Below are 20,550 nucleotides of genomic sequence, written 5' to 3'. Positions count from 1 at the left end.
AATTCTACTATTCTATACATAAGGATTTTGTGCTTAGAGAGGATCCTGCAATGTACATACATAGATATATAAAGACAACAACGTAAACCTGGAGGCGGGAACATCATGTTAAACTCATTAATGAAATAAAATTCTTAGCGTTTACCTGTCTGTCACACAATGAGCCGCTGTAATTATCTGGGTCGAGGTGACTATGGTCCCTCCGCAGAAGTGATTTGCCTTACGTTTTAAAGAAACCTGAAAAGGTTTTTTTATTAATAGATTTTTAATGGTTCTCATAAGCCAGTATATTAATATTATAATATATATTTTGCATTACAATTAATCCAAAAAAAGGTTTTAAAAGAATCCTGGAATGCTTTATTTAATTAATTTACATATTATTGCAAACAGTTCATTTTGTTGTCAAATATAACTAAATTTGAAGGGTTACTCCAAGGACACTGACCACTTATTCACTGTGTTAACCTCTACCACTTCAGCTGGAAGGCTATTCCATGCATCCACTACCCTCTCAGTAAAGTACCGGTAATACTTCCTGGTATTATTTTTAAACCTTTGCCCCTCTAATTTAAGACTATGTCCTCTTGTTCTGGTAGCTTTTCTTCTTTTAAATATAGTATCCTCCTTTACTGTGTTGATTCCCTTTATGTATTTACATGTTTCTATCATATCCCCCGTCTCGTCTTTCCTCCAAGCTATACATGTTAAGATCCTTTAACCTTTCCTGGTAAGTTTTATCCTGCAATCCATGAACCAGTTTAGTAGCCCTTCTCTGAACTCTCTCTAAGGTATCAATATCCTTCTGAAGATACGGTCTCCAGTACTGCGTACAATACTCCAAGTGAGGTCTCACCAGTGTTCTGTACAATTGCATGCGCACTTCCCTCTTTCTACTGCTAATGCCTCTCCCTACCAAGCATTCTGCTAGCATTTCCTGCTGCTCTATTACATTGTCTGTCTACCTTTAAGTCATCAGAAATAATCACCCTAAGTCCCTTTCCTCAGATGTTGAGGTTAGGATTCTATCATCTGCCCTTGGGTTTTTACGTCCAAGATGCATTATCTTGCACTTTGAAAATCCAAACGTCCCCTCCAGCAGCATTTTTAGCTAGCCCAGAGCAAAGTTCCAGGCTGTCTAATGTCAGTTCTTTGCAAAAGCCTCGAGCTGCCTCTATCAGTGAGGTGGAGTGATGCCAGGCATGTGGGATTGGGCTGCAGGAAGAACTTGGCCTCACCAAAACCATTTTTTTTTTTTTAATGAAAACACTGTTTTGTTTTTATTGGAGTAACCATTTAAACCTGTGTCAGTGGAACTTGTTATACTATTGACCAGAGCTCAACATTTTAAAATCTAATCTGGTTTAAAAATGTTACTTGTGGCTTTAAAATGATGCTTTGCCACATTTCACAACACACAACAGATGTCATGGTGCCGATTGATTGTGTGTTCAGCCATCACATCTTTGACAGAGAATGCTGCTTAACTCGAGGTGCTAATTTACTTAACATGCCATGCCTGAACATATAAATAAAAACTAAACACAAAATATAGCACAATGCCACAAACCATAGCTAATTTTCAGTTATCTGGCTTAGTTATGAGAAATATAATAATAATATTAAAATATTAATAAAAAATATTTACTATATGTAGGTCAATTGTTAATGAGTGTATAGTTAACCTAACATACTATAAAGAAATAGGTACGATTGCAATGTCCTAATAGAGCTTAGAAATCTAAAATTGAAATACCCTCCCTCGCCTAGACACTGGCTGCAGGAAAGCCTGAGAAAATGTTCAGTCTTCGGTGATTTAGTGCTGAGAGAGTGAGTGAGAGTATAATGTGCCCTTACTGAGGTTTAAAGGGACACTCCAGACACCAATACAACTTTAATGCATTTGATAGGTTTTGGTCTTATTAATACGTTGTATTTTTCTTGCATGTTCAAATATTTATAGATTTCGTATAAAATAAATAAAATGTTGTGCAGAATGCTTCACCATAAGCCTGGCTCCTTAGCCACGTCCCTCACTTAGACTTCCTTATCAATGTATGCACACAGCTCAGCTACTGACAGTACTGAAAAACCTGAACTACGAGGCAAGCTGCCTTAGAAGGAGAGGACACCCAGGGAGGAATATAGTAAGGACGTGTTTAGCGGTTTGTAGTTCCTCTGACCTTCTGCACCCAGAATGTGACTTAAAAGCTGCTCACTCAGTGCTTTGGGGTTGAGACGGATAAGGAAGTCTTGGCATGAGGGGCATGGCTAAGGAGTCATGTTAATGGTGCATAATTCTGCAGAGTATTTATTTATTTTTTGTGCAAAAACTATAAAGATTAGAGCATGCAAAAAAATACAGCATATTATTGAGGCCAAAATCTATCAAATGCATTAAAGTTGTACTGGTGTCCGGAGTTTGCCTTTAACATTATTTTAAGCTGTGTGAGTATCTATGGTGCTATTTACAAATGATGCTATATCAATATGTAAAAAGGTAGTATCTTTTATTCATTTATCTAAAATTGGTTTTAATTGGCCGGTCACTGCTAAATTCTAGGTCAGTGGCAGGGGTGCCTCCAAAATGCCCAGGAAAACCATCAGAATGATATATCCTTTATTTTTTGGAATGGTAATGACCCGTTTCAGAGAAGAGAGCAAAGCGTTTTTTGCCAATTACTCTGACATTTGAACAATCAAAGGCTTTTTCACTTAACAATGTAGATTTGATAACCCCTCATATTGGGACATTGCAGGGAAAACTTAATTAATGAGCCTCCCACAATCACCCCCTCCCTGTCTTTTCCCATTGGTTTCTTTTAAATGTATAGACGTGTCCTCTTTATTACATAGACAAACAGATCCACTGGACACTGGTTTAACCCCATAACATAAAATCAGTGGTTACAAACATATGGATTTACCGTCCATGGGTGCTGGCCTTTACCAGCTGGACGTCCCCCGACAATTCTAGAAAGCATATTGAGGTTGACTATATCGCTGGCCAAGAGGACCTTTCCACATCGAGATGCTATTTAACAAATTAAAAGAGGTTTATTCAACATAATAATCGTTTAAATTAAGAATTGATTCACTAAATCATAATTTATTTTGAACTTTTTTGGATAAAATATAAACACTATCAAACTCAGATTTACAAAATATACTATAAATGAGGTCCTAATATTGGGTAAGTAAAAATAAATCAAAATGTCAGTTTGAGAACATGTATAACTTTTATTCTTATGACTCATATAAATTCTAAGTTGTTTAAATGTTTTAAATTAAAATATGCACAAAAGTGTAACACAGATAGTTCTCAGATTTCAAAGTGTAATCATTGATGGGATAGTGTTTCCACCTCGAAAAACATTAAAATTATGGGTAATGTTTTATTCTCAAATATATTAATGAAATTTAAATATTCCCAACATTCTAAATAAAATTTGTTACGGGTTATCCTCAAAGATCTTGCCTTCCTAGACCCAAAAGAAAACATACCAAGAATGTTATGGTTTTGTTTCAGCATTAGAAAAAAACATACAGATAGGGTAGTAGGTGAGTGGAGAGGCTGTAGATACTATAACACACATTCAGGTGGCTTGGTATGATTGTATGCCTAGTCTGAATAGAAACAGAGAGTATATAAAAATATATCTGAGAAGCATAGGTTAGCAAATATAAAATAATCTAGCTTGTTCTCATCAGTGAAAAAAATAAACAAGAATAGTTTTTTAAAAAAGGTGACTATATTAGGGCAGGAGTTCCCAAAAGGTAGAACCCCCAGCAGTTACAGAACTATGAATTTACAGATTAACACTGTCAGAGGGAGTTCAGTTCTGCAACGCCTGGGAACCTACCTTTTGGGGACCCAGATTAAACTTTTCGATCTAGAAAATGTTGAACTACAATTTCACACGATGCTCAACCATCCTTAAGGCACTGGCCAGCCATCACTCCTCGAACAATTATTCAATGCATTCGTTTGTTTGCAATTGTAGTGACATATTGTCAGGGTTTAAGGTCAGTGGACGATGATCCCCAAAGGAGCACAAAGCATAGAGACAAAGTCTACAATCCGGTATACACTTACCTCTACTTTGGCTTGTTGCTGTCATTCCCCCGTTCTCGACAGAAGACATCACAGCAAGTGTTAAAAGCATAAGACGTACAGATGCTCTCCTTCCTGGCATCTTGGTGCATTAAACAAACAGTGGAGAACTAACTGTAATTTTATATGAACTAATATATCACTGCGGGAGAGATGACGTTGATTAATTAACTAAGAGCCTGCTTAATCATTTACTATTTTTTTAAATTTAATCAAGCAGTGTAACTTTCCTATTTCAAGAAAACTGAGTTGCAAATCAAGTTTATCTGTAAGTGAGAAGTGTAGCAGATGGTTCTAGACAGGAAAAGAACACAGCAATGTTATCATCCATACGCATTATTTAGGTGGGCTTTGGGGGTTGCAACCCCCAATGTGGCACTCTTTAGTCCAAGATCTCGGGAGGTTGGCAGGATAATATTACTGTTTTTTTTCCCCCACTTTTATTTTTTATTGGGTAGCTGATAACCCCAGGTGTTTTTGAGACCTAGCAACGTCGTCCCTGGTATTGTCCAAATATGAATACATCCTTAGCATAGTTTTAGAGTTACAAGTGTCTAGGCCTACAGTAAAAGTGCTTTTTAAAGGTTGAACGTTTGAACATTTTGAATATTACTTGCAGTTCTGGCAATCCGGCACAGTTATTCACCAAACCTTTACATTTTGTGAATTAAATCTGAATGGAAAAACTCTAAGGCAAATCTAAGCAAAAGCTGTGACTCTGGTTATTTTGGATAATTTATTGTCTCCGTTTTTCCATTCACATTTAATTTATGAAAATGTAGAGTTTATTGAATAACCCTGCAGGTCTTGGAAAACATTGTTTTGGTGGCCATAATGTAGGTCTCCCAACTGTCCTACTTTACATGGACAGTACCTATTTTAGTGTCCTGTCCTGCAATCCAATACTGTTCTCTGGTGTCCTTATCCTGGAGACCTTAGGGACCTGTCCTCAGTCAGCACAGTTCGAGCACATGATTAGATGGACCCACTCTGTGCGGTGAGCACTTGGACAACATCATAGTGTTTTAGCAGTGCTCTCTGCGTAGTCGTCTATGTTGTTGGCCAGCCAGAGAGGCTGTCAATCAGCCTGATGCCAGGATGATGCGTCCTTTCAGTGCGTGTGCCCGCCCACTGTCCGGGCAGACTTGTCCATTATGGGCATTATCTGTAACATCCATTTTGAGCTTCGCTGCCACATATTCGCCCATCTATCTCGATCCCATACGTCCCAATGCTGGGATGCAAGATAATAAATGGAGTTCTGTCCCTTCCAAAGGTCAAGAGTAAGTGTCATATAGTGAGTATAAGCTCTTCATCCACTGTGATAACATTTTGCATTTTTTCCGACCTGGGCAGGTATGATTCTGACCCCATTGTGAATTATGTTACAGACAGAAAGAATTTATATAAAACATCGTAAACCAACCCAGGGGCATTTGCAGAACATAAAGTGGCCTAACGCAACATATATTTTAAAAGTACAATTAATTCATTAATTTGTCAGAAAGAAGAGAACACAGAAACAGAGATATTGTTAGATCTTACAGTTGTTGGACATAACAAAATGTCTCCAAAGATGTGAAATACAAACTAGCCAGAATGTAGGCAAAGTTATGATACCAAAAATACCAGTATTGGTAAAATAAGCCAGAGTAAGGGTTCTAGAGGTCAGAATGTAAAAAAAATAGCTGGTCAAATTAAAGAACACAACAAATCAGTGCCTGCGAATGCTCTACATAAGGTATTTACAGATATATAAAAGGCCTCCCAACTGGGTCCTGTGCTATTTAGTTCCCTTATGTCCTGGATCCGGAGATACCAGGAAACTGTCCTCAGACAGCTCAGCGTCAGAACACAGCTCGGGCTGTGCAGCCAACAGTAGGACCATACATAGAGCACTTCAGCTGTGCTCTCTGCACCAAGGGCATTGCTACATCTCTGGTGTGTGTGCTGGGGATGCATTGTGCATTTGCTGGCAATGCAATGTGTGTGTTGAGGAAGCAGTGAGTGTGTTCATGTCATGTGTAGTTTGTGAGTACAGGTGAAATTATATATATATATATATCAAAAACCAAGAAGGTTATGGTAGGGAAAACAATGTGATTGAAAACCCCTTCCACCTGAAGTCTGTTTATAGTTAATACAATGTTAAACAAAAATCTGCACACCGGTCAAGCCATAAGACTTGCTTTTCATACAGAAATCACATATTTACAGTGATGTTACTACTACAAAGGTTTTTTAGGTGGGCATATGCAAATTAGTTTAACAAAGAATCACATGTTTGCCTCTTTTCATTTTAAACATGGATTCCTTTGAGTCTGTGTTTGCTGTATACAACAGCTTATGATATATATATATATAAAACTTTAAAAAAAAATATTTTTATTTTTTTAAATACGGTTTTTAACCCCCTCCCTCTGGTTACCTTGGGGCAGGGATGGGGTCATTCCTATTCCTGGTGGCCCATTGTGTGTAGAGCCTCTGCTCTCACTTCCTTCCAGTTGCAGAACTCGTGTAAAGGCTCTCATGAGCTCCACTATCAGCGTTAGACCATTGTTGTGGTAACCCGCAGCAATGCACTGAACTGCCAGGAGCTCACCAGAGCCAATACACATAGATGTGCAACCGGGAAGGAGTAAGAGCACAGGCTCTCAGTGCTCCCCCTCATTCCTGAAATAGATTGGTGAGGGACATCTTTGATCTCCCCACCAACTCATAAAAGCATGAGCACCAAAAAGATCCGGTGCCCCTTGCAGCCCTCTATCGATGCACCTGTTCTGTATGATACAGGTCAGCCATGAGATGGTCTGTCAGCCTGGCATGTTTGATGCCAAGCTGGCACAACCCTGCAGTGAGCAGGCCCACCAACTTTCCGGTCAGATGACTGAAGATGACTCAAGTAGCACCACTGGTGAACCCTCTTTGATTTCCACCCACTTGTCCCAATTCAATACTGTAAGAATGCAGATCAGGAATGACGGTCCTGTATCAATTACAAGAAAATATACCAGAAAGGACATTCCTGTCCACTTACAAGAAAATCACCAGAAATTACCCTTCTGTGTTAATTACAAGATTACCCACCTGAAATTAAGCCCCTGCGTCAATTTTGTCCAGATCACGTAATTCTGGAACATCTTTGAGGCCTTGCATCTTTGCCTGCATCATTCTATTGTTGGTCTCTCTTAATAATGCCGACTGCGACTTTGGGTTTTATACCTTTCCAGATTTTTGACGCAGTGTCAATTTTGATGCAGATGTGGCCTAGCCCGTCTTGACCTTCATTATTGCTTTTTGATGTTCCTGATTTAGCCTTTGTCTCCAGTTACCATATCCGACCTTGGAATTAGTATTTTCATTTCTGCTAGTTCCTTATTCTACCTTAAGCGTTAAGCCCGACCACTTTATTGCTTCTACTGTGCCTTTTGGTAGGTGTTATATCTTGCCGAGATCCACTCCATGTTGAGTGGTATGATATAATGGCACAACGATACTGGTGTTGGTATTCATAGCACTAGTGGTTAACATCAATATGTTGTGCTGAGGCACCCATGTTTAACTTCAGGTTAAAATCCTGTCTGAGTGACATGTACCAGAATGAGAGGCAGAGAACAGTGAAACGATGCATAACTGTGCAAGGAATTTAAAGGAATCAGTTCTAGATCCAATATGGGGAGGGGGCAAATGTCCACAAAGGCTAAGAAAGCCAAAATGATACATGTTGTGTTTTTAAAGAAGACTTCATAACATCAATGTTCTATTTATACCTACTACACTGAAAAAGAATAAAACAAAAATGCTGTACTGTAACAAGTGGGTCAATAGGACTGTTTTTGGGTATGTTCATGTTAAGACACAACCATCAAGATAGTGTTTACCTTAAGAAATGCGTGTATTACATCACTTTGAATATGTCAAATATAAGCAAAAGAGTCGTGTTATAATGTTTTCCTGATTTTGTGCAGAAAGTAAAAAAAAAAATAAAAAAAATAAGAGTTCAACTGTACAAAAACGATATCAATGAAATTTAAGGTTTTGATGATCGTATTGTGAACGGTAAAAGTATTTTAGTTATTTTTTATAATTTAATTTTAATTACTTTTTATCAATTACATTTGATTTATCGTATTATTCATATTATTCATTGTATATTCCTTGGTTGGATTATTTTATTTCAGATTTTCCACGGTAGCCAGTCAGCCTTGGACATCTCCATCAGATATCGAACATCACGACCAGCCACATCAGTAATGGATCATAGTATTCAGGAACACATTATTCTAGTACAAAGAGAATGTTTCTTTGTCAAAGTCTAAATCTTTTACTATTTCATATCTTATACTTGCTACACCAGTCAATACCTGGAATTCACTTCAGCATAGAAGGTTTGAATGTTCTAATCTTGTGATTAAGAGCATGTACTGTTCTATAGATATGGAAGGGTCTATGCTATTCTACATTTAATACTAAGAATAAAAATAATGTATTATCTATAATAAAATTGGTAATTAAAGATGTTATCACTTGAAAACCTCCCCTTTTATTTTCCCTTTCATGTTAGCAGTCTTTGAACTCCAATCGAGATCTAAAATTGATATATCTCATGGTATATCTTCACCTTCTCTATTTCATTATTTGGGGTACCTCTAGGTTCTAGTACCAGTTAATCTTTTAAGTCTATTGAGTCATGTTCTAGAACCATCCAGGGATTTTGAACCCTCACTTTATCCTCAATGTAAAGGTCAGTTGACAATAAAACTAGTTTAAGCCCAACAACCTACACTCTACCGAAAGTGGCTCCATTTTCATATGCCCAAGTGCAGAGTTGGTCATTGAAACTTGACCTAAGGAAGACCTCTGATGACCCACAACACACTCAGCAACTCTCAGAATTTGAACAGCTCTGCTGCACCAAAACAGTGATGAAAAAATGTATCTCAATAATTTACAAACTTTTTCAAAAACCACTCTACCCATCTTACCCCCTTTGCCTTTGGGCTTGGGAGGCCCATATTGGTCACCAAATTACAGTAGTACAATGGGCCAAAGCTTTGATCGCACATTAAGGTAACATTCTAAACGCAGCATATGACATTTCGAGAAAATGTTTCATGAAGTGGAACATGGTTCCAACAAAAATTAAGATATGTGTTGGCGTTGCAAATCTATTCATGGTTTCATGCTCTACATCTGGTTGCAATGCCCGGGTCTAGCCATTTACTGGGAACAGGCACTTTCTATAATTGATAAATGCACCAGCATTCAATTGCTAGGAAGCTAGAGTACCATTCAAAGCTAGGAAGCTAAATTATAGGTTTGAGTAATAATCTAGAAATTAACTTCTTCCTCCCGTGCTCCTTTCAGAAGCCGACAAAGGGCAGGCTAATTGAGCTGTTGTCCGTTCTCACCTCTCTTGCCAATTGTTTTTCTCTCCTTAAGTTTAAAGGGCAATCCAGACGTGGACACCTTGCTCACAGTGCCCAGAGGGATATTGGCTATACCTCACTGATGATACCTTACAAGGTTAAAACGATTGTCTGGGGTTGCTATATCTCTCATGCAGAGGGAACTTGCTGGCATTTTGGATCTGGACTGCCCGTACGGGTGGGACCAGTCTGATATGCTTCAGATATGTTCTCTCTGTAATGGCACAATATGAGCTAAAACCAGCTTGAGATCTAAGCAGGGACCCACCCAAGGCCAGGCTAATTGAGCTGTTGTCCATTCTCACCTCTCTTGCTACTTGTTTCTCTCTCCTTTGAGGACTTATTTAAAGCGGATTCATGAAAACCACACGTTGCTGGTGCTTTTTGGTTTTAAATCAGTCTTATTGTTTTAATGTATTAAAGTTCAAGTTTAGGGGTTAATATGCTTCAGCAGAGCTGGACTAAGTCAAATTAGAGACTTGTGTGATCATCTCGTCGTGACCATCAATGGTATATCTGAGGGCATCCTTTCACTTTTTATGTAAGTTAGTCCCCACTCCATTCCCTCTGATTCCTTTTTAACATTGGAACAATAGGTTTTTTAAAGTTTAATTATCCTGGATTGAGATTGGCACTCCTAGTTAAGGGTTCAACAAGCTGCACTTTTTCTTTTTGTTTGTTTCTTTTAAAATTAGAAGGTTCCATTCCCTAGGACCTGAGAGACAAAGAGAACCCTTCTAATTTGAGAAGAAACAAAGTCTTAAGTGAAGATCTGGTGAAAGCTATACCTTATCACGGTTGTGTGACAAACCAACACACAGTATGTAAACCCACAGAAAACCCCAGCACATATTACTGAACACTAGAGTGGTTGAGTTTAACGTAGGTGGAAAAGAGTGGTCAAAGAACAGCCAAAAGTCAGGATACCAGAGATCAGGAGAACAATATGAGAATAGCGGGGTCAGCATACCAGAGAGGAGAAAGTCAAAATACAAGCAGAGTCAGGGAACCAGAGTACAGAGAAGTCTAAAGCCAAGCCAAATCAAAACACGGAAAATACTTAATAAACATAGGGAGTACCAAATAGCACTTAGGGGAACACAAGGAACCACAATAGGGCAAAGAACAAAGCAAAAGGCGCCCTTTTTAAAAGGGAGCGTCTTTTGCGTTAAGACCACGCCCCCAAAACGTTCCAGGCCAGTATTGATGACACAGGACCGCGTCATTGACGCTATGATGTCGGCGCATATGTGTTGGGTCATTAAAAGGCTGTGACTCCAGCGACTTTCTGCAGCACTGTTTGTTTGTGGGTGGTAAGAGGAAGAAAAACACAATTCAATGTCTAATTGTTCACAAAAAGTCCTCCAGAGACAATTTCTTTGGGTAATCCACGCAACCTGACTATATCTCTGGTGAATACAGTGGCTAATTCGGAAGATGTAGGTAATTTAGGTAAAGGAGACATTTTGGAAAATCTATCTAGAACGTTCAATATTACTGTCATCTTTTCGGATACAGGTAGGTCTACTACACAATCCCTTGGTAGAGGCAACCACACAGGTTCTTACGTAATCACAAACTTCCTTTTTATAAGAAGGCCACCAGAACTGATTAGAAAGAAGCGCTTTGGTTTTATGGATACCTGGATGACCCTCTATCTTGGTCTCATATATAAGAGAGAACGGTTTCTCTATGGTCCGTAGGGACATACAACTTATTAGGTGGTGTATTTTCTGGAGCTTGATCCTTGTGGTTTTCTAGTAAATCCATTAGTGCTGATCTAATCTGTAACTTAGCAGTGGCCACTAAACAACAATAAGGAAAATTTGACAGCAATTGGGATTTGAGACTAGCTTGGGTTTAGAATTGACGAGATAACGCATCAGCCTTACTATTTTTGGAACCTGGTCTGTAAGTCACTATGTAGTAAAAGTGAGACAAGAACAGAAACCAATGTGCCTGCCTGTCTGTTAGTCTCTTAGCCTCTCCGAAATAGGACAAATTTGTATGGTCTGAGAATTGTTAAGGGAGTGGAAGATCCCTCTAACATGTTTCTTCATTCCTTTAGAGCCATGATTATGGCCAACATTTCCATATCTCCCATATCATACCGCTTTCCAGTTTCTGGTAATTTTCTTTAGAAAAATAACCACAAGAGTGAATGGGGTAAATCAGCTGCTGACCTTTGGGAGAGTACTGCCCCTACACCAGTTTCAGAAGCATCCACCTCCAACAAAAAAGGTAGAGAAGAGTCAGGGTGTGCCAAGATAGGGGCCTAAGCAAAAGCCCTTTCTAGAGCCCCAAATGCAGTAAGGGCCTTAGGCGCCCATTCTTGTTGGGTTCTTCCTTTTTTCAAGGAGATAATTGGGGCTGTTTTGGATGAAAACCCCTTAACGAATCTCCGGTAATAATAAGCAAAACTCAAGAAACGTTGTATGGCTTTTAATCCTATTGGCAAAGGCCTATCTAATATAGTCTTTAGTTCCTTTGGGTCCATTCTAAAACCTGTCCTGGATACTATGTATCCCAAGAATTCTACTTCCTTTATGTCAAAAAGACACTTCTCCAACTTACAATACAATCCGTTTTCCAGCAATTTAGAATGAACAAGTTTCACGTGGTTATGATGACTTTGAAGGTCTTTGGAACAAATCAGGATATCATCTAGGTACACTATAATTCATGTAAATAGTCCCTTAAAACATTGTTTCTGAAGTCCTGGAAAACAGCTGGGGCATTACATAAACCGAATGGCATAACGGTGTACTCGTAATGGCCGTAGTGTGTTTTAAACACTGTTTTCCACTCATACCCCCTCTGATTCGAACCAGATTGTAAGCCCCTCGCAGATCAAGTTTAGTAAATACAGATGCCTCTTTAAGCCTATCGAATAACTCCGATGTTAATAGATTAGGGTATGCATTCTGTCTAGTTATCTTGTTTAGCCCGCAGAAGTCAATATAGGTCCTAAGATCCCCTTCTTTCTTAGAAAGGCATAGTACCAGGGAGTAAATTGATCACACAATCATTAGAGCGATGTGGGGGTAGTTTATCGGCTTCTTTCTTTTCAAACACGGCTTTCAATTCTTTATACAGTTCAGGCACCTCAGTGGATAAAGGCTCCATATTGGGAATGTTTATGAGGCACACAGGTTTGATTTTGGAAACACAACCCTCCATACATGAACCATTCCAACTCTTTATTTCCTTAGTCTCCCAATATATTATAGGATTGTGTTTAGCAAGTCAAGGAAATCCTAAAACAATAGGAAAGGATGGAGAGGATATCTGTTGTAGGATTATCATTTCTTGGTGTAGTAATCCTACGATCATAAAAAAGGCTATCATTTATTTTGTGATCACAGGATCACTAAGTGGTCTACCATCTATGGCCTCTACGGTCAAGGGTGTGGATATTACTCTTAAAGGGAAAAAATAAGTCTTAGCAAATAGAATTGATCAGTGAGACTACAGGGGAATGAAAAGTAGAAAATTAAAATTGGCAAGCACACAAAAACAAAAGAATTCAAAAACATTATGAGAAAATAAACATAACATATCAATAAAATCCCGTTTTTAGTTTACTTGATTAAGGAAAAACAAACACTCTTAACTTAAATATGACAGGTATTTAAACTCTGAATTCTGGAAAACACACGAGTCACAGTAGATGGTATGAATGGCCATAAATACATCTGACAAAAGTTTAAAACAGAGCAGTTACCTGCAAATCTTTTGCTCAATCTGCTAAGGAATGCAAAGCACACATGCACACTTGTAGCAATTCTCAGTAGATGCATTGGGTACATTAGCTGGCCCAGAGCATCATAAGTGAGGAGGCTAACATGAAGACAAGGCACTACATACCGGTACTTAAGTTAAATGCACGCTCAACTGCCTAAAAAAAAAAAAAAAAAATACAATTAAAAAATCACTGTTTAGTAGAAATACCCCCAATGCAAATATACATGCATTTAAATTATGTTTTCCTCCCCTACTCCCCCATTGGAGATATGTCTAAAAACAATTTGCAATAGCTGCAGATCTCTTGTCTACAGCCTTTGCAAGCCCTCCCCTTCTAACCCCGCCCAGACTTTCTGTGGCTGTCCAATCACAGACTTGCCAATGCAGCTCAATGAGAAGTCTTTGCAAGGCAAGTGCTCTGAGCAATTTCCTACCTGGTAAGTTTAGCTCCATTGAGCTAACCAAACCAGAAAGTAACAGAACCAGTTGTCTGACAGCCAGAAGGGTGTAACAAGGTTACTTTATAAAAGTGTCAATTTCTATTGAAAAATCTGCACTTTTTGTAAAATGAAATAAATAAATAAAGAGGACACACTCTTCACACATAAAGCACTTCAACAAGCTTAAGTGTTTTGACGTCTGGAGTGTTACTCTAAATAGCTTCAATAGTGTTTACTGTGGTGAGGGATACTATAATTTCTCAAAAAGTGATTTTGAAAATTTTCCCACATCATGTGCGTTGGTTTCTATCCTGACATATCTACTTCCTCAACGGAATGTGATCATCAACTCTGAGTTTAACAATTTAAGATTCTGGTGCTTGCTTACAAGTCCCTACATAATGCGACTCCAACCTACCTATGCTCTCTAATACACAAATATGTCCCGTCGAGGCCCCTGCGCTCTGCCGAAGACCTACGTCTATCCTCTGTCCGTACTCCCACATCTGATGCTCACCTCCAAAACTTCTCCAGGGCTGCACCTTTTATGTGGAACTCACTTCCCTTCTCCGTTAGATGCTCACCCAGTCTCCACTCCTTCCAAAAATCATTGAAAACTCACTTCTTCAGGAAAGCATATCATTTAAACTGTTAGCGGATTTTCATCCCCCCACCCCCCACCCCCCACGACTCCTCTCCTACAACTGTCAAAAATATTGAATACTTTCTAGCAACCTATTTCATTACCCCTACTTATACCCTTTGTGTCACTATACCACACTACCTCTTTCATGTAAGCTCATTGAACAGGGCCCACAACCCCTCTGTTCCTGTGCGTCCATTTGTCTGGTTACAATTACATGTTTGTTAGTCCACCCATTGTACAGCACTGCAGAATATAAATAAAAAAGCATGTACACATTTAAAGACACATATGTAAGAAGAGAACGTCATATAAAAATGTAAGTGAATAATCATAGCATTCATGCAAAACTGAAAATTACACATTACATATCTTTGTTGTGAATATTAATTACTTAATGTGATTACGGTACTTCATAATGTGACAATGCCACAAGTGTCTGGTCGACCCACCAGGTGGCAGCAAAAACACAATGTGGCCACAATACGGTCTAGTCTAGACTGAGAACAAATTCTATTATTTTGTCATTCCATAAAAAAACCAACAACAACAAAAACAAACCAATAGATTCACACAATATACGAGCAAAGGACTGTGAAACAAAAAAAAAAAAAAAAAAAAAAATTATTTTAAGCATAGGAAAAGGGTAGATACAAAGTATGCAAGCAAAATATTAAACATATATTTTAGGTTGGATACTGATCCTTCTCTTTTTTCCGTCATACTATTTAGATAGCACATAAAAAGTAAAAAAAAATGACAAATAAATAAAAAATGACACGTCAGCTCCCCTGTATACTGCAAATCCACAGAATAATCGGAGATCAGAGCGGATGAATGTTCATTGTCTATTCTAAGGTTCCCTTTCTTTTCAGTATATCAGATTCAGCTGATTAAGAGTTTTCACTCGTCAGAAAAGAAACATGGAAAAAAAATATATATATATACGAATTTAAATATATAGTATGATTTTTAATGTATGAAGCTACTCACACCTGCACATGAATAGAGACTGTATACATGGTTTAGATGTTATATGGCAAGCACATGCATACAAGATCTTGTACTGGTCAGAGGGAAAGTTTTGCCGTACCTACAGTATCAGAGAGGGAACACGAGCCTATAGCTGCAGAATGCAGGCAGCATGTCAAATCACTGTTGCTATTGGGAACAAAGGTAGATACAAATAGCGCCCTCCTTTCACCATACATTTTACACAGAGTGTAAGGAGTTATGTTGGTTGGAATGTCTATACACATTTACCAGCTAAGATGCATAATGGGGCTAAATGTCTGCTACCTGTGGGAGGGAAAGACGTTTACACTCTAAATCAAATTTCAAAGGCGCAGATAACTTTTTTCCTTTGGTTTTTACTATAAATTGGGGCTGATGTGTACTGTGGTCGTTGTTGCTGCCCAGGAGTGATGGGAGTGAGCGCAGGACTTATCTTTTTGTATCTGCCCCTGATCTGCCTCTTTGTCAGTCTCAGCCAATCCTATGAAGAAGCATTGTGATTGGATCATGCTACCTCTTCTGCTGATGCCAGCAGACTGCTTGTTTTTCTGAGGCAAACAGCATGCAGAGTTACAGCTTCAGGCTTGAATACAATAAGATTTTACTATATTTATGGAGGCATAAGGGGCTAGATGGTTTTTACAATATAGGGTCAGGAATACATGTTTGTGTTCCAGACCCCATAGTGATCCTTTAACCCCTTAAGGACACATGACATGTGTGACATGTCAAGATTCCCTTTTATTCCAGAAGTTTGGTCCTTAAGGGGTTAAGCATATCTCACTTCCACTGCATCCCATAATTCCAAAGTCACTTTATTTTATGGGCACCTTCAAGATTCCACAACCCATACATGCCTTGCTTCTATTATGGTCCTGTCTGAGCATGTGCCAGCTATGCATACTAATACAATGTCCTCTGTGACGGAACTCCTGTACTCTGTCAGAGTACCTCTGCCACGTCTGGGGATTCAGACCCAGTCGCCAAAGCTTGACTGGGGTCTCTCAGGACCTCTTCCACTCAACCAGGCTGCAGCTCTCTTCTCCCAGGCAGGTATCCACACCTCTGCAAGCACTGTGATCTGCTACTACCTTGACTTGTTCCAGGATCCAGGGAGCAAGCAACCAGCCCACCAATCAACAGGTTCAGAACACTCAGTTGCTTAGATCCCTGAATGAACCAACCAGGAAACGAACACACTATACTTTATTTTGAACACGCCTTTGCCAACTTGTCCTTAAGCATGTGGTGAAAACCATAAAAATATAAACATGCATAACTTGAAAAACAAACATCATAATACCGCTTCAAAAATATAATACAATCACAACTTTCCAAACTAGAGAAATACACAGATATACATATACAGCTCATTTTTTTGCACTTTCCTAACTTGCATACTGCAATTATACAATCAATTTTCACCAACAGAGGGCAATGGAGAGTCATCACAAGTCAAAAAAAAATCTCTTTTTAAAAGAAGAGTATCCCAACCTTGCAACAATGGAAAATCCAAGCCAGGGGGTAAAGCAGTCCAAATGGCACCCATACACATGCCTCCCCAAAACAGAAACGCATTCCACGGCCCATAGTCGGTGGGAAAGAGGCTGGCCTGGTGTCCTCTCCAAGTACTAAAGTAACGCAGGATTCTGTTACAGGCTCCTGTATCCTTTAGACACACAATCCAGGACTCATATTTCCGCTGTGTGCAAATTGCCCACATCTTCCAGAAGCCTCTTAGAGAAGCCCTGAGTGTTTCTACTTTCTGCAACCTATGCCACTTCCTCACTGACTCGCGTTGTGACCATGTTTGTTTGACAAACGTGACCGTTCATCTTTAATAATTAATGTAGACTTGAGAGAGCATTTAAAATGTCCTAGAAATCACGGCTGGTCAATTTCAAGGAGATATGGGAATGTTCTTATGATGCAGGGCTAAGTAATAATTTACATATTAATTAAAAAAAAAATTTTTTAATAAAAATAAGCCATACCAACTCAAGAATTTCTTCTGTCGCATTATTTGCCAATTTGTTATTTTTTTCCAGTAGAAGCTGTCACAACGTACGCCAAATCATCTCACTATGGTAACCACCCAAAATTTTGTGAATTCTTTCTTTGTATCATCCAACTCCATTGTTCACTAATCTTTAGCAGACTATGTTTCCTATGATACTCAGTCAACCATCACTACATTAAGGAATCCCTAGCTGCACGGCTGCTAGGGAACTCTTCATAGTTAAATTGTTTGGCAAGAAATGTAAGTCATCTTGGATAATGCCCCAACTTCAACATAGCTGCTCTGGGCTCTCATTTCCTAGGAAAGGATAAAAAAAACAAAAACATTAAATCTTTGAGATGGAACAAGTTACACCTAACGTTTGGAATCTGATCAAGAGAAACATTAACAGAGGGAATTGCTAGTAAGCAACCACGGTGTTGGATTTTTGATGTTTTAATAATGTAATATTATGGTGGCAGACAGTTCCAGAGATCTTACAAAGCTCAGCTGGAAAACATGATGATAATGGAACTTAAGTGAAGGGTAGAGATTTTGGCCAATTCTTCCCAAACAGAGCAGCACAGACTGAAACGTTAATGCTAGCAGAGTGATTTTACTGGTAAAAAGGACATTAGTTATACCTTGTGGATTTTGTATCTATATAACAATCACATATACCAACAGAGAATAAAAGGAAAGATTTTAATTCAGATCCTACCAACCCATCCCTTCCTGTGATATTTCTAAATGAACTTTACCACTATTTGGTTTTGTTTTAAAAGGTCTTGCTCAGCAAATAGCTTTCATTCCTTACATACGAAGGTCGAACAATAATCTCTTTATTGTTTTCATAATAATGCAGTTCTGCCCTAACACTACGTTTTAGAGAGCAGCAGTAACTCAGCATTGTGTAAAAAGGTTGGAATGGGGTGGGTTGTATGGCAATTCAGACAGTTCTGGGTGAATATCATTTTAAAGGGACAATGTAGGTACTATAACTGATTGAAGTGGTGATGGTGCCTGGAGTCCATGCTCTGCTAAGCAGTTTACTCACCATTTAGCAGAGATACCCAGTCCCCAGCAGCCTGCGTTCCAGGTCCCAATGACAATGTCAGATGTGGGGCTATGCCATGGATAGCGGGCAATGATAGGCTAAAAATGTCAGTTGAGTTTCTCTGCCAATCACTGCCCCCAATGCTTGGTGTGAACTGGTACAGCTCTGACCATATCTTTGCCATATCATAATTTGGGATCGCGTATCTCGGCTAAGCTATGAGCAAACCATTTAGCAGATATGCGGACAAAGCACCATAACCACTTCAATTAGTTCATAGCTGTAGTGGCTATGGTGCCTTCATGGCTCCTTTACAAGTAAGTCGTTCTCAGGCTGCTTAGTGCAGGGTGCTAGTGGCAAGCGGGTACTTTTTATCAGAGTAAGAGAAATTTGGAGCTCAGTGTAGTGAACAGCTGTGTGACAAAATCCTTCAAGGAGAGCAATACCGTAAGAAGAAAAAACGTTTATTGTTTATGGCTCCAATTTAAGAACGTTACCGCACAAATTCTCATTATTTAGCTCCTCCCAAAACATATAAAAATGGGGGGGTTAATAGCTATACACTAAACATGGTGACATTTTACACGGAATTGCAACATTTTGGCAAAACAATGGTGGATTGGAAAAAAATCTGCATCATCAGATATAGTCACAGCTTGGCTAATTTTACCTGAATTTTGCAATTCTGTTTAGAATTTTTCACAATTTGATGTTGATTGAAGAAAGAGCAAAAGGTTTACTGAAAAACCCTGATATGTGAGGAAAAGGATCCAATTTGTGTCAGGACACAGTAAATTTACTTTCCCCTTAGAGGTATTTGTGGATATGGCGGTTTAAGAGTTTGAGTCTGCGGCATCCTGCGATGCAACTTCCAGTCCATTAAACCTATGCTGGTTCAATCAATAACTGTATTCTAATAAAATAAAAACACTCCATAATAGGAGAGATTCAGATTATAAAATGAGCGGTCCGGCTCTGTCTCTCTTTTCTAATCTAATAACCATCTTTTCTACGAACTCCATATTGTTGGTATGGCTGAGTGTATAACAGCTTCACAGCAATAATACTCCCAGTAATGTGTCTAAACTACAATGAATGTGTTTAGAACTCAGTCTATGTAATATTGCTATTGTTCTAAATTACATTTTAATTCACATAAATTGTTACTAATAAGTGACCATAAATTTCCCAGAAAGGCCCACCCTATGCCACGCTCTTAAAATTAAAGTGTCCCTCTTTGCCCATTTGAAATGTTGGGAGGTATGTGGGTGACCTTTTTAGTAGATCCATCCAGCCAGCCAAATTACATTTGTATAATAAGAAAATGTGTCTCTATTTAGATTATAAATCGTACTCTAATACTTGCTTAACTGTGAATATATTTTACGGAGCATTCGGGTTTTGTTCCATGTACGTGAACTTCATCTAAGTCTGCAATGCAGTCGAGAAACTAATGAAAAAGTCTGTTCCTTCAACACGTTGCTTGAACGTTCACAGTGTTCCTTCCACAATGCTTGCACATCTCTGGGATAATCATCACTTAAATGGGCAATATGAGACAAATAATCCATTCAACCGGAGGACATTCATCTGCGAGCTTGACAGATATTTTCCAATAAAACAGTTACAGATGTCGAATAATTGTTGCTTTTATTGTGACACTGGTTTGTTCGGGGTGTAATTCCACATAAAGTAGTACAAAAGCAGGACTTTTCCACATAAATGGAAAAAAAATAAAATAAGTTATGTTGGCAAAAACATGGCATTCCCTCAAAGCACGGAAGGGCGGAGGCGGATGGAGTTTTACACGGCAGGGTGATTTGTCAAACCCAAAGGTTTTTTTTGCTTCCATCTGTCAAACTAAATTCATCCTTAGCTCAAATTACAGAGAAGATGACTTCATTGATGGCATATAAATCAATCAGGGTCATAATAAAAGAAACACCAGTAAATCTAAAACATAATGGCTGAAGCAGAGGAGATTACAGGAAAGATTTAACAGAATTAAGTTCCGTAAAGTGGTGCAAAGAGGGGACGAGTCACCAATGGAAAGTGCCTACAGGTTCCACTGGTTTTATTAGTGACGGCCCCACTTTTTTACGGAATGCTT

The 20,550-nt window shown here is 38.7% G+C and overlaps 1 protein-coding gene across 1 annotated transcript in view; it reads right to left on the bottom strand.

Annotated features, from left to right (window-relative positions):
• The window catches only part of OVCH2 (ovochymase 2), a 60,539-nt gene extending 56,360 nt beyond the window's left edge, over nucleotides 1-4,179 (bottom strand). The window contains exons 1-3 of the mRNA XM_063437533.1: nucleotides 4,097-4,179; nucleotides 2,928-3,034; nucleotides 146-237 (exon numbers count right to left, since the gene is read on the bottom strand). Of these exons, the coding sequence (XP_063293603.1) occupies nucleotides 146-237; nucleotides 2,928-3,034; nucleotides 4,097-4,166 (269 nt within the window). The 5' untranslated portion in view covers nucleotides 4,167-4,179. The remainder of the gene's footprint in view (nucleotides 1-145; nucleotides 238-2,927; nucleotides 3,035-4,096) is intronic.
• Between the last annotated feature and the right edge of the window lie 16,371 nt (nucleotides 4,180-20,550).

The sequence above is a fragment of the Pelobates fuscus genome, chromosome 12, assembly GCF_036172605.1.
Source record: "Pelobates fuscus isolate aPelFus1 chromosome 12, aPelFus1.pri, whole genome shotgun sequence".
NCBI lineage: Eukaryota > Metazoa > Chordata > Amphibia > Anura > Pelobatidae > Pelobates > Pelobates fuscus.
Note: the sequence above shows the minus strand (reverse complement) of the source record. Positions and strands in the feature narration are given on the sequence as shown.